Raw genomic sequence first — 11839 nt, 5'->3', positions numbered from 1 at the left:
AAGGGAAGGTGGGGTTGGAAGAAAGATTAAGATTAGAAGTATGAATCTACCTAACAGATTGCTATATCAAACTATCCTTAAATATAAAAGATTTAATCTTGAAACCACCAAACTAATGCATATTGTACAGTACGTTGCTTAACTAGTGCTTCTCCTTCTTAGCACAGCTTCAAAACACATACATCACCTTCCTTGTAAACACTTTGTATTCAAGCATGGAATTGGAATTCTATCGCAGGAATTCTCTGTTTCACTTCATAGATATCGACAGAAATAATTTAATAGAATCACCCACTGACTCGCCCAATATCAACACGGATCACGACGTGTGTGATGATGAAGATCTCCAATTCGGTCCTTCATTGTCTTCAAGCCCCCACACAACCACAATGCTTACACTAATGCCACCCCCAAGCCCAGAGTCCCCATGGACCCTCTCCCCTCACCAAACCCCATCCCCTTCGCTCCTTTACCACTGCATTGCCTCCCTCTATCGCCGCGAAGGCTCCATCTCCTCCATTGCAGTCTCAAAGCAGCAAGGAGTAGTCTTCACTGGCTCAGAGAGTACCCGAGTTCGTGTGTGGAGACAACCAGACCACATTGAATACGGCTGTCTCAATGCGACTTCAGGTGAAGTACGAGCTATTGCAACTCATGGTAATATGCTTTTCACCTCACACAAAGACCACAAAATCCGAATGTGGAACTTCACGGTCACAGATCACAATTTCAAGTCCAAAAAGGTTTCTTCTCTCCCCAAAACAAGCTCTTTACCTTTACTTTCAAGATTTATAAACACCAAACAGCAACACAAAGAATGCATTTCCTGCTTGGCATATTATAAAACCGATGGTCTGTTGTATACTGGCTCCCATGACAGAACAGTCAAAGCATGGCGGCTTATAACCAATCACTGTGTGGACTCATTTGTGGCACATGAAGACAATGTGAATGCAATGGTGGTGAACCAAGATGATGGGTGCGTTTTCACTTGCTCCTCAGATGGTTCTGTCAAACTTTGGAGAAGGGTTTTCAGAGAAAACTCTCACACTCTCACCATGACTCTCAAATGCCAATTCCCAAATTCCAACTACCCTGTAAACGCCATAGCCTTAAACACATCATCCAACTCTTGCTTCCTCTACTCTGGTTCTGCAGACGGAACCATTAGTTTCTGGGAGAAGGAGAAACTGACCCACAGGTTTAACCATGGTGGGTTTTTACAGGGCCACCATTTTTCAGTTCTGTGTTTAGTGGCCATCGAGAAGTTGATTTTCAGTGGATCAGAGGATACTACAATTAGGGTTTGGAGGAGGGAAGAAGGAGGTTGTTTTCATGAATGTTTGGCTGTGTTGGAGGGGCATAGAGGCCCTGTGAGGTGTTTGGCTGCTTGTTTGGAGATTGAGAAAGTTGTGAAGGGTTTTTTGGTTTATAGTGCCAGTTTGGATCAAACTTTTAAGGTGTGGAGTGTTAAGGTCTCGCCGGAAGAGGGAATGGGGTTGAACTGTTATATGGATCAACACTGGGATGCAATGTGAGACCAGGACTGTGTTGTCTCCTTCATGGGTTGAGAGGAAGCTGCTCCAGAGGTAGACATTTTCAGTAGGTGATTTGATATCAGAGTTATCTCTATTAGAAAGTTTATTTTGTAGCTCAATGCAACTAAATGACATGCAATTATATCAATAACGATGGAGGGTCAAGGACATTATTACCTTTCTGGATATGTAGATGCTTAGGGAACTGGTAGTCCGGCTTACTTAAAAAAGACTCGGGTGTGGGTTGACATATTTGAACCGGCCGAAAGCGATAATTTGCACAAAATTTGTTGACTTTCTGTGTTTCAATTGATAATTTTGTTAGTGTACATCGGGGGTAAGCACATAAATACAAGATGGTCGACACCATGCAGTCTCGGAATTTGGGTGTGAGAAAACAATATTGTGGCAGTCTGTAGCCGAATTGGCATTGCCATCCGTTAACCCAATGTCTTTTCTCATCTTGTCATGGAAAACCCCCAGTAAATTAATAATTGGGGCTAAAACACCAACAAAACCAAACCAAAGCCAACCGGCCCTAATAGTAGCTAGCAGATAGATGCAATCAAACCACAAACGTTTAAATGCTACACAGACTTTGGAATTGTTGATTGGACACAATCTGTGAACAAAGAAGAAATATTTAATTGTTAGTATTGTTGATTGAGATTTACTTTCTTTTTTGTAATAGGTGAAAGCTGAGCTATGAATCAAAGACAAAGGAAGAAGAAGATGAGAGAAAGGAAGAGGGAGAAAACGTGAGAAAATTGAGGACTACATTGTGACTGGAATATTTTGATTACAACCATCCAATCTCTTTATATACTAAAGCAACCTATGTAAAAATAACAACCAACACAGAAAAAATAACCAACACTCCTATATTACCCTTAATAAGAGGAAATATCAATAACAAATGCTCTTTTCAGTTTTGCAGATTATTTCCACGTAATCCACTCAGTTTGGATGCCGATCCAAATTACTTTGGATCTCGACTTCACATATAACATTTAAAGTCAAGGTGTAAAAATAAAAGTTAAGGATAATCTAAATCATAAAATTAAACCCAAGTTGTAACACAGAGCTAATCAACTTAGATATTGAGTTGTTGCCCTCACTTCCACCTCCATACATGTACATAATGGATGAGAGCTAAACTCATTCTGTTACTTTGCCCATTATATTTCCAGCTACTCCAATAGGACGATGAACTTTAGAACAATATATTAATCAAAGGAAAAAGTGAAAAAGGAAAAATATAAAATTGCATTCAATTGCATAGAATGCTTATTGAAAGCTCTAATCTGATTCCTGCATAGGAAACCCAAGAACAAAAAGAGAAAAGAAGGACCAGCAGGATGCTTTGGGACACTGAAATTAGTCTTCTACTTAAGCATCTTCCTCATATGCAGGGATGGGTTGGTAATTACGTGGTCTCTCAATGAAGAAATTTTCATAGATGAAGCCAGCGAGGCCACCACCGATGAGAGGCCCAACCCAATAGACCCAGTGATCGGTCCAGTCCCAGCTCACCAGAGCAGGCCCAAAAGACCTTGCCGGATTCATTGAAGCCCCTGAGAAGGCCCCGCCTGCTAGGATGTTGGCACCCACTACAAACCCAGTGAGAGTTGGGCCTAGCCCATCAAGAGATCCTTTCTTGGGATCCACAATTGTAGCGTAGACAGTGAAAAGCAAGGAGAATGTCAAGATGATCTCCCATATCACACCTTGGAAGAAGCCAACTCCACTTGCAAGTGAATGAATTGGAGTAGTCTGCCGTAAAACACCCCAAATTAATCGTCTTTCAAGAAATTACGGAAACTCAGCAAAACCCATATTCGAATATAAATTATGAACAAAAATAAATATACTTTATTCAAATATATTTATAAAAATGACAATTAGATCTAATATATGAACAATGATCCGTTTTTTTTTTTTTTTTTTTTTTTTGAAATATAGGGAATGTTACGTTCTTATGAAACTATATATAAAGACGTTTGGTATTTTCAGAAAATAATTAAAATGTCATTTCCATTTTTGTTTCTTCCTTATCTTTGAATGCTACATTTGGTTAATTCTCATGAATAATTAATATTAAATATAAGGAAATATTTGAATTAATTTTTGGACTTACCAATCCTCCGGTAAGGTACTTTAGAAGGTAACAAGATGCGGCAGCTGCTAACAACTGATCAATCCAATAAAGCACAGATCGGAAGAGGGTAATGTGACCACCGGCGAGGAGGCCGAGAGTGACAGCGGGGTTAAGATGACCACCGGAAATGTGGCCGGCGGATATCATCACGGCCACGACTAGAGCATGCGTGATAGCTATGAAAAACAATGCCACAGTTGTATCTGCTCCTAGCTTATCTGCACACCACAGAACAGAAATGAGTTAACAAAACTATGCGAGTATCTGGATATAGATAGACATGATCTTTTATATATATATATATATATATATATATATATATATATATATATATGTATGTATACCGGTAGCCATGGCTGATCCAACACCAGCAAAGATGAACAGGAAGGTGGTGATAAACTCGACGATAAGCGCCCTCCAGACTTCCGGCTTTGCAGCCTCACTGGTGCTTCCGAACGCTATTTTCCCCATCTTTAGATAACTGGATGAATTGCCTGAAGAGGGTCTCTGCAAATTAAGAGTACCCTCTGTTAGACCTTTAGCCTTGCAGTTGCTTTGCACAACGAAAACATAGTATCCTATATATATAGGAATTTAGCTCGATCTCATTGACTCTCAAACCCATAGACTTGGAATGTATTTCCTATTTTGCCATTGTATACGAGTGAAAAATTTGATGAGCTAGGTATACGTACTCTATTTGCTTCTATTAGTGCATGACTGTATACCTTGGTGGAATCTAGCCGGTCCAAGTATCCATATAGCTAGCTGGTCCAGTTCAATCAGTATTGGATGCTAGAAAGATTCTTGCGTACAGACGTGGTACGCCTGATCAATTACACACCATAAATTTTTCATCTTATTTTGAAAATACTTTGTTTTTTAAAAGTGAAATACTTAAAATATCTCTTATTGGACACTGATTGGACAGCTGCACCGCCACGCGGTGCGGCTGCCCCACGCAAGACTTTCTCTTGGATGCTAATAATTTTAACTACAGATCGAAACCCGAAGGAATCAAATTGATAAATATATAGGGAGAGAGATCCGAAAGGAATCAAAATGATAAGTATATATGGATGCATGCATGATCCTCTTTTGATTGGTTCTGTATTTCTTCTTTTGGTTTACATTGAAAGTGAAAGAGATCTGAAGTTCTGAACCTTAATAACATACCAGTTTTAGGTTTCCAATCCTTGATCTTTTTTTTATCCAAGAATCTTATCTAATCTAGCTAGCTTGAGATATATCCAGTCACAATTTGCAACATATGTTTTCAGTTGACTATTTATCCATCTGATCTACCTATATTAAATCCCTAAATTGAACATCAGCAACTTGACTTTCGTTCTTCATTAGTATATGTCAAAATAGCTGTTTATGAAGAAATAAGAACTACCCTACTAAAATACTAGAGCTAACATTTTTGAATTTGATGGATCCACCAAAGTACCAAACACTTCAAGACAAGATCCTGTATGCATGAACCATCTGAGTGATATCATCGATCATAAATGTATCTCATACTACTAATTCATAGATCTGTACTTAAAGCACATGAAAGCATGAATCGAAGTTGACCCTGATATATATAATTTTGATGTTAATCATGTTATATATAGCCTACTATGCACATCTCTATTATTCCACTAGCCCAACCTCCAAGAAAATCTAGAGGCCGGAGCTTGGTCGTGCACTGCCATGCCTTACCTTCTATCCCATCATCACTGAAAGCTGTCTATCAAATGTGAATAGAAAAATAAAATCGTCACATTCTAATGAGTGTGCTCCTCCGAATGTGCAAAACTCTTGTGTCCTCTTCTTCCACTTTCCTTTCTTTAATTACTATATCTTGTGTGTGTCATGAACTCATGATTGACATTTAAATAGTAAGTTTCAATTATTGGTTCAGAGTAAACGGTTCAATGACTTTATATGAACCTTCGCATATATCTAGCTGTTTCCTCACCAAGAAATATACAGCCTACTATAAAATTCGAGATCGATGTATATCATATTAAAGAGAATAGATGGGAAGGTTCGTGTACGTTTCAATTTTTAGATGTATTTTGTGTACATAAGAATAGTAAATATCCAATGGATTGAATCCACGACAGTATAGTATAGGTGTACATTACCAAAAGCATTTCACAACAGACCTACAACGAAATATATATATATATATATATATATATATATAAAGTATTTTGTAAGTTGATGATATTGCTCTTCATAGTGTTAGAACAAGATCTCAGGTTAATACTCTTCTTCCATTATCAAACTAACAAGAAGAAAAACAATACACATTGCAATCAGATAATTAAAAATTATTATACATATGTAAAAGAATTTTAATACTTTTCTTCTCTCATGTTAGATTATTAACAAAGGCGCCATTATATATTGAATTGAGAAAGGAGTGGATGTAGTTTCTCAAATCATGTACTAGCTTGAATCCACCAATAAAACTGAGGTAAGAGTTTGGAATATCCAGGTCGTGCCCCATATTGTATTATAATTTGATGGTAGTGTATTTTATGCACCGTCATTGCATGGGTACTTATAATATGAATGAATGTAATTTTTTTGATATAAAATATATAAAGAAGTAGATTAGATGAGTATCTGTTATTTTTTTAGAAATTAAAATAATATACAGTGTACTTACACTATCAGTGCATACAATCCTCTCCATAATTTCATTAATTTGATAGAATATTCGTATAATTTACACGTTAAATTATTGGCGTTTGCAAAAGTCAGAAAGCCAGGTTGCTGGATGGATCAAGCAATCAAACTCACCAGTCACCCCTTTGTCTTGTAGTTCATCATGATTCCAATTTTTCCACCACTCTCTTCCTACAATTATTTACTTGCCAATATCCACTCCACGATCATTTCCTTTGTCTTGTAGTTCATCATGATTCCACCACTCTCTTCCCACAATTATTTACTTGCCAATATCCACTCCACGATCATTTCCTTTTTCCTTTTTCCTTTTTCCTTTTTATTCTTTCTCTTCGATAAATATCCTTGATCTGTTGGTTGGACAACGAGGTTTAGGCTATTGTTTTATGCATGCTTTCTACTACCAAATTTTGTTGCCACTACAACCTGTCCTTGATTTCTTTTCTGGTCTGTCGATCATTATAGGTCCCTCTATCATATATTCATATTCTCTCCACTGTACCAATTTTCATCCGGGGCCTCCCTTGAGATTCCTAAAGCATATAAAGTAGCTAGCTAGGGTTTACCAACTTTAAGAGCAATCATGGATAATGTAGAATCGTTATAATCTGTATGTAATTAGGATTTTATTTAATTAAGATATCCTGGTATTATGGAAAAATTATTTTCTATTATAGTTAGACTATTCATTTGTACTTGTATATATACACCCATTGTGAGATGAATAGAATCATCAAATTAACCCTTAATTGAAATATTCTTTTCTACTTGGTATCAGAGTAGGTTCAATCCTTTGAACTTGCACTGCATTCTTTGAATCCTGAATCCCGAAAAACCACAAATCGCTGCGTACCACTACCTGAATTCCGAACCACCATCACCCTACCTTTTTTTTTGAAAAAAAAAAAAATTCAGATCCATCTTGAAACCCTAGAAAACCCAATCCTGCAAAAAATCCCGAATCCTTCAATGGCCGAACCTGTAATTGAAGGCGAACAGTCAAATCCCGAGAAGGCAATGGTGCCATCCTCACAAGTCATCCATCACCACTACACCACCCAACAAGTGTTGTCTTGAATGAATCCAACTACACCATATGGGCTGCTCTCATGCGGATGCGCATTGGAGCACGAGGGAAGGTTGGTTATCTGACCAGAGTGAAGGCTGAACCCGCCATGAATTCTGCAGAGTATGAAGTTTGGGCTATGGACAATGAAAATGTGAAAAGTTGGCTAATTGACTTCATGGAGTCCTCTCTTATGAACCGGTATATTCGTCTTCCTATTGCAAAAGATATTTGGGAAGCTGTAGAGAAAACTTTTTATGATGATTCTGATGAAACCCGGATCTTTGAATTGAACAAGAAGTGTTTTGAAGCAAAGCAAAATGGACGGCCCATTCCTATATACTATAATGAGCTAATGGCGATGTTCTAGGAGATTGATCAAAGGGTAGCCTCTCAAAATGATAATGTTGCAGTTGTAGTTCAAGAGACCTCAGCAATGTCCCAGATGTATGTTCACATATTTTTGAGTGGACTTGACCAAAGTATGATAAGGTGCGTGGAGAAATCCTGCGCAAGGAACCTAAATTCTCTTTTAGCAGAGCTATGCTTACATTCGCAAGGTGCAATCAGAGAAACAGGCTATGGGGCATTCGATACCTACCGAATCTTCTGTTATGGCTGTCCAACACAAACCAGGTCCTCCTCTAGGATTTTCAGGTCCTTCTCCACGTCGTCCTCTAGGTAAACCAAATCCATATGCAAATAGAAAGTGCATTGTTTGTGGGGAACTAGGTTATAGAAAGAAGCGGTGCTATGAAGTGATTGGTTACCCTGATTGGTGGGACTTCACCAAGAAACCACAAAAGAATCTGGGTAAGGCCGCCATTGCTACTACAGAGGAAGAGCGTCTAGATAATGCCTCCGCTAATGTAGCACAATCAGGTATGAAGGGTAAGATTACTTTGAATAATACATGGATAATTGATACAGGTGCATCTGATCATATGACCAATGACCCTAATCTTGTGAAAAACCTTAGACATTCCCCTCAAGTTGTTGTCTCTACTGCTGATGGTACTCCAACTCCGATCACCGGAGAAGGTTCTATTGTTTTATATGATACCTTAACCCTTGAATCTGTCTTAGTTGTTCCATCACTAGCTTATAATCTCTTGTCTGTTGGTCAAATTATTTTAGCTCTTGCATGTATTGTGACCTTCTATCCGTCTTTCTGTGTGTTTCAGGACATTCTGACTTGGCGGATTCTTGGTTATGGTGTTAGAAGGGGGAAATTGTACCACCTGGATCTGACAAAGACTGGAGAGAACCAGAAGCATCTTTTGGGGCAAGCTAATCAGATCAATGGGGTAGATAATGCGAAGGAAGCTGTATGGTTATGGCATCGCCGTTTAGGTCATCTATCTTTTAGTTATCTTAAGAAACTACAACCTCATTTGTTTTTTGTTATCAGTGATTTGGATTTCCATTGTGACATTTGTGAACTGACCAAGAGCCATCGTATTTCATATTCACCAAGTCTTAATAAAAGTCTTGTTCCTTTTATGAAAATCCACTCTGATGTTTGGGGTCCTGCGAAAATTCCTTCTCTTTCTGGAGCTCGATATTATGTAACGTTTATAGATTATTGTACTAGCATGACATGGGTATCATTACTAAAGAATAAGAGTGATGTATTTGGGATGTTTATTGAATTTCACAAAATGGTGGCAACTCAGTATCAAAAATCTATCAGAGTGTTTCAGTCTGACAATGGTGGAGAGTTTGTGAATGGCCCTATGATTGAGTTTTGCAGGTCACATGGAATTCGTCATCAAACCTCCAATTCTTATACTCCTCAACATAATGGTTTAGCAGAACGGAAGAATAGGTAGTTGACGGAAGTCGTTCGTGCTTCCTTATTTGGCATGAATATACCTCGGTCATATTGGGGAGAAGTAGTGAAATCAGCAGCATATCTCATTAACCGTACTCCTTCACGGGTAATTGAGTTTCAGAATCCTTATCAAAAGCTTCATACATTTTTAACCATCCCCTCTATGCCTAATTTGGAGCCCCGAGTGTTTGGGTGCAAAGCTTATGTCCACATACCAAAGCGACAACGGAGCAAACTTGATCCCCGTGCAAAGAAGTGTATTTTTGTGGGTTATGCAGAGTTTCAGAAGGGCTACGGATGTTATGATCCGCTCACTGATACAGTACATATATCTCTTGATGTCTCATTCCATGAATCTGAGGCATATTTCTCAGGGGGAGCTTCTCAGTCTTCCCTTCAGGGGGAGAGAGGTTGTGAAGGGAATCCTTGTTCTATTATTGATTTTGATGTCTTTGAAGACTTGGAAAATTTGGAGGAAGGATTTGAAGGTAGAAATTCTAAAACAGAGAATGCGACTGCCGAACAGAGTGTTGTGAATTCTGAAACAAAGAATGCAACTGCCGAACAGAGTGTTGCGAATTCCGAAACAGAGAATGCAACTGCCGAACAGAACGTTGTGAATTCCAAGACAGAAAAGACAACTTTTCTGGATAGTTTGAATCAAAATCAAGATATATCTGAAGCTCACACATAAGATATTCCCTATTCTGCATCACCAACTGAAGATCCCAGTCATAATGATCCACCTTAGGTACCCCTAAACTTTAATGAGTCTTCTGGGTTAGAAAGTATCGAACCTAGGAAATCACAAAGGGTTACCAAGGGAATTCCTAATAAACAATATGAACCAGATATCAAAGCCAAAGCTAAATACCCTATAGCTAATTTTATGTCTAACCATAGGATTTCTGGGTCACATGCACTCACTACAAAAACAAGGTTTATTTGCGACGTTAGAAAAATGTCGTAAAAAGTAAAAAAAGCGTCGTAAAAAGATATTTGCGACGGACATGCGACGGGAAAGAAAACGTCGTTAAAAAACGCGTCGCAATTACTTAGGTTCTTTTTGCGACACGTAGATACCGTCGCCAAAGACTATTTGCGACGGAGTTGCGACGCTTGGCTTTGCGTCGTTAAAAAGTGTGTCGAATTTATTAATCTTTTGTGACACTTTTTTGCCACGCGATTACTTTTGCGACGCTTGCGTACCGTCGTTAAAAGTCTAAATATTTTGCGACAATTTTTTGTGACGAGTACATTATGTCGCATTTAGGTTGGATGATATTTTTTGCAACGCTCTTGACTATAATTTTACAGTCGCAAGAAGTTTGTGTCAAATATTTTATAAATGATTTATAATAGATTTTTTATGAATTTTAATTAATTGTTTATAACCAAAATAAACCTTCAATTTCACTGCAGCTCAATTAGTGTGAAAGAGTAAATATATATAATAATTGTATAACAAATATCTAATCATACAAAGTTAAATACTGTGCGAATACAATAGCTAGTACGTATGTAGTTGAAATACCAAATAAAATGATCGAGTTTAGAGTAGCATGCTAATTGTAAAATTTAGAGTAGCATCTTGTACTTTCACCATAATAACCTAGATATTTCTCCAACCTGAAAATAAAAAGAAGAGAACTCATCAATAAACTCAATGAAATAATCATATTATTTTTGTTGTAGCGATGTATTCGAAAAAAAAAATATATATTACGGTTCATCATGAATTTGTGTTTGTAGACGAGGCTAATTACTGCTGCCCTTCCAAATCTAATTGATGATGACCATCTATAGTACGCCTTAATTGCTGTGGACATGAGGAATCATGTATTTATGAGATGAAATACTTTAAACTTAAGTAAAAGACAAAAAATAACAAAAGCTATACACTAGGTATCCCCAAGAAGATAAACAAATACTTGTAATAATAAAAACACAACAAAGATGTTATACCTGTTCACTTGTACTTCCACTTTGGTTTACTTGGATACCAACATGTGCCATCAAAAGATTGAGACGATTCGACACATCTTCGTACTTTAATTTCATGTCTCCCAATTGAGATTCATGGCTTTCTTTGAGATCATCTAGCTTTGTTTGGTATTTCTTTTCCATTTCCTCAATTGTCTTCTTTTCAGTAGTCTCAGAAGTTTTTGAGTTACCAAACACTTGAGATGGAGTTACACCTATTCCATACATGCGAACACGCCCATGTGTATCTTCTCCCATCACTGTAGTAAATACCTCTTCACGAAAAGTATCATTTTGTTCATCTTCTGGCATGTCCCTCAAATATTCATTGAATTGACTCTGTAAAATATATTATATAATTTGATTAAATACTATAATCACTGAGATCAAAGCTTAATTAAAAACAACACAACAAACTGACCAACAAAACAACCAAGCCAAAACACAGTTCATAGACCTCTAATACTATGCATGATATAATTATGAAAATTAAATATATTTTACTCACAATGACGGCAGTAGCCTCCTCATCATGTACTTCAATTGGCTGACCATCATCATTCCTTGTTTTC

General features: G+C 37.5%; 2 protein-coding genes across 2 annotated transcripts; one reads left to right on the top strand and one right to left on the bottom strand.

The window, feature by feature from the left end:
* The first annotated feature begins 215 nt into the window (after window positions 1–215).
* LOC112172870 (protein JINGUBANG) lies at window positions 216–1538 on the top strand. The gene has a single exon (XM_024310367.2). It carries the CDS (start codon window positions 216–218, stop codon window positions 1536–1538), a length of 1323 nt encoding a protein of 440 aa, XP_024166135.1.
* A 1074-nt stretch (window positions 1539–2612) lies between these two features.
* Window positions 2613–4264, bottom strand: LOC112172871 (aquaporin TIP4-1). Its single transcript, XM_024310368.2, has 3 exons — window positions 4041–4264; window positions 3676–3914; window positions 2613–3311 (listed from the first exon to the last, which is right to left on the bottom strand). The coding sequence occupies exons 1-3, from the start codon at window positions 4165–4167 to the stop codon at window positions 2928–2930; spliced, it is 750 nt and encodes a 249-aa protein (XP_024166136.1). The 5' UTR covers window positions 4168–4264; the 3' UTR covers window positions 2613–2927.
* Window positions 4265–11839: the final 7575 nt, after the last annotated feature.

This window comes from Rosa chinensis, chromosome 6 (assembly GCF_002994745.2).
Source record: "Rosa chinensis cultivar Old Blush chromosome 6, RchiOBHm-V2, whole genome shotgun sequence".
NCBI lineage: Eukaryota > Viridiplantae > Streptophyta > Magnoliopsida > Rosales > Rosaceae > Rosa > Rosa chinensis.
The sequence above is the reverse complement of the archived record's forward strand: the minus strand, read 5'-3'. Positions and strand labels throughout refer to the sequence as shown.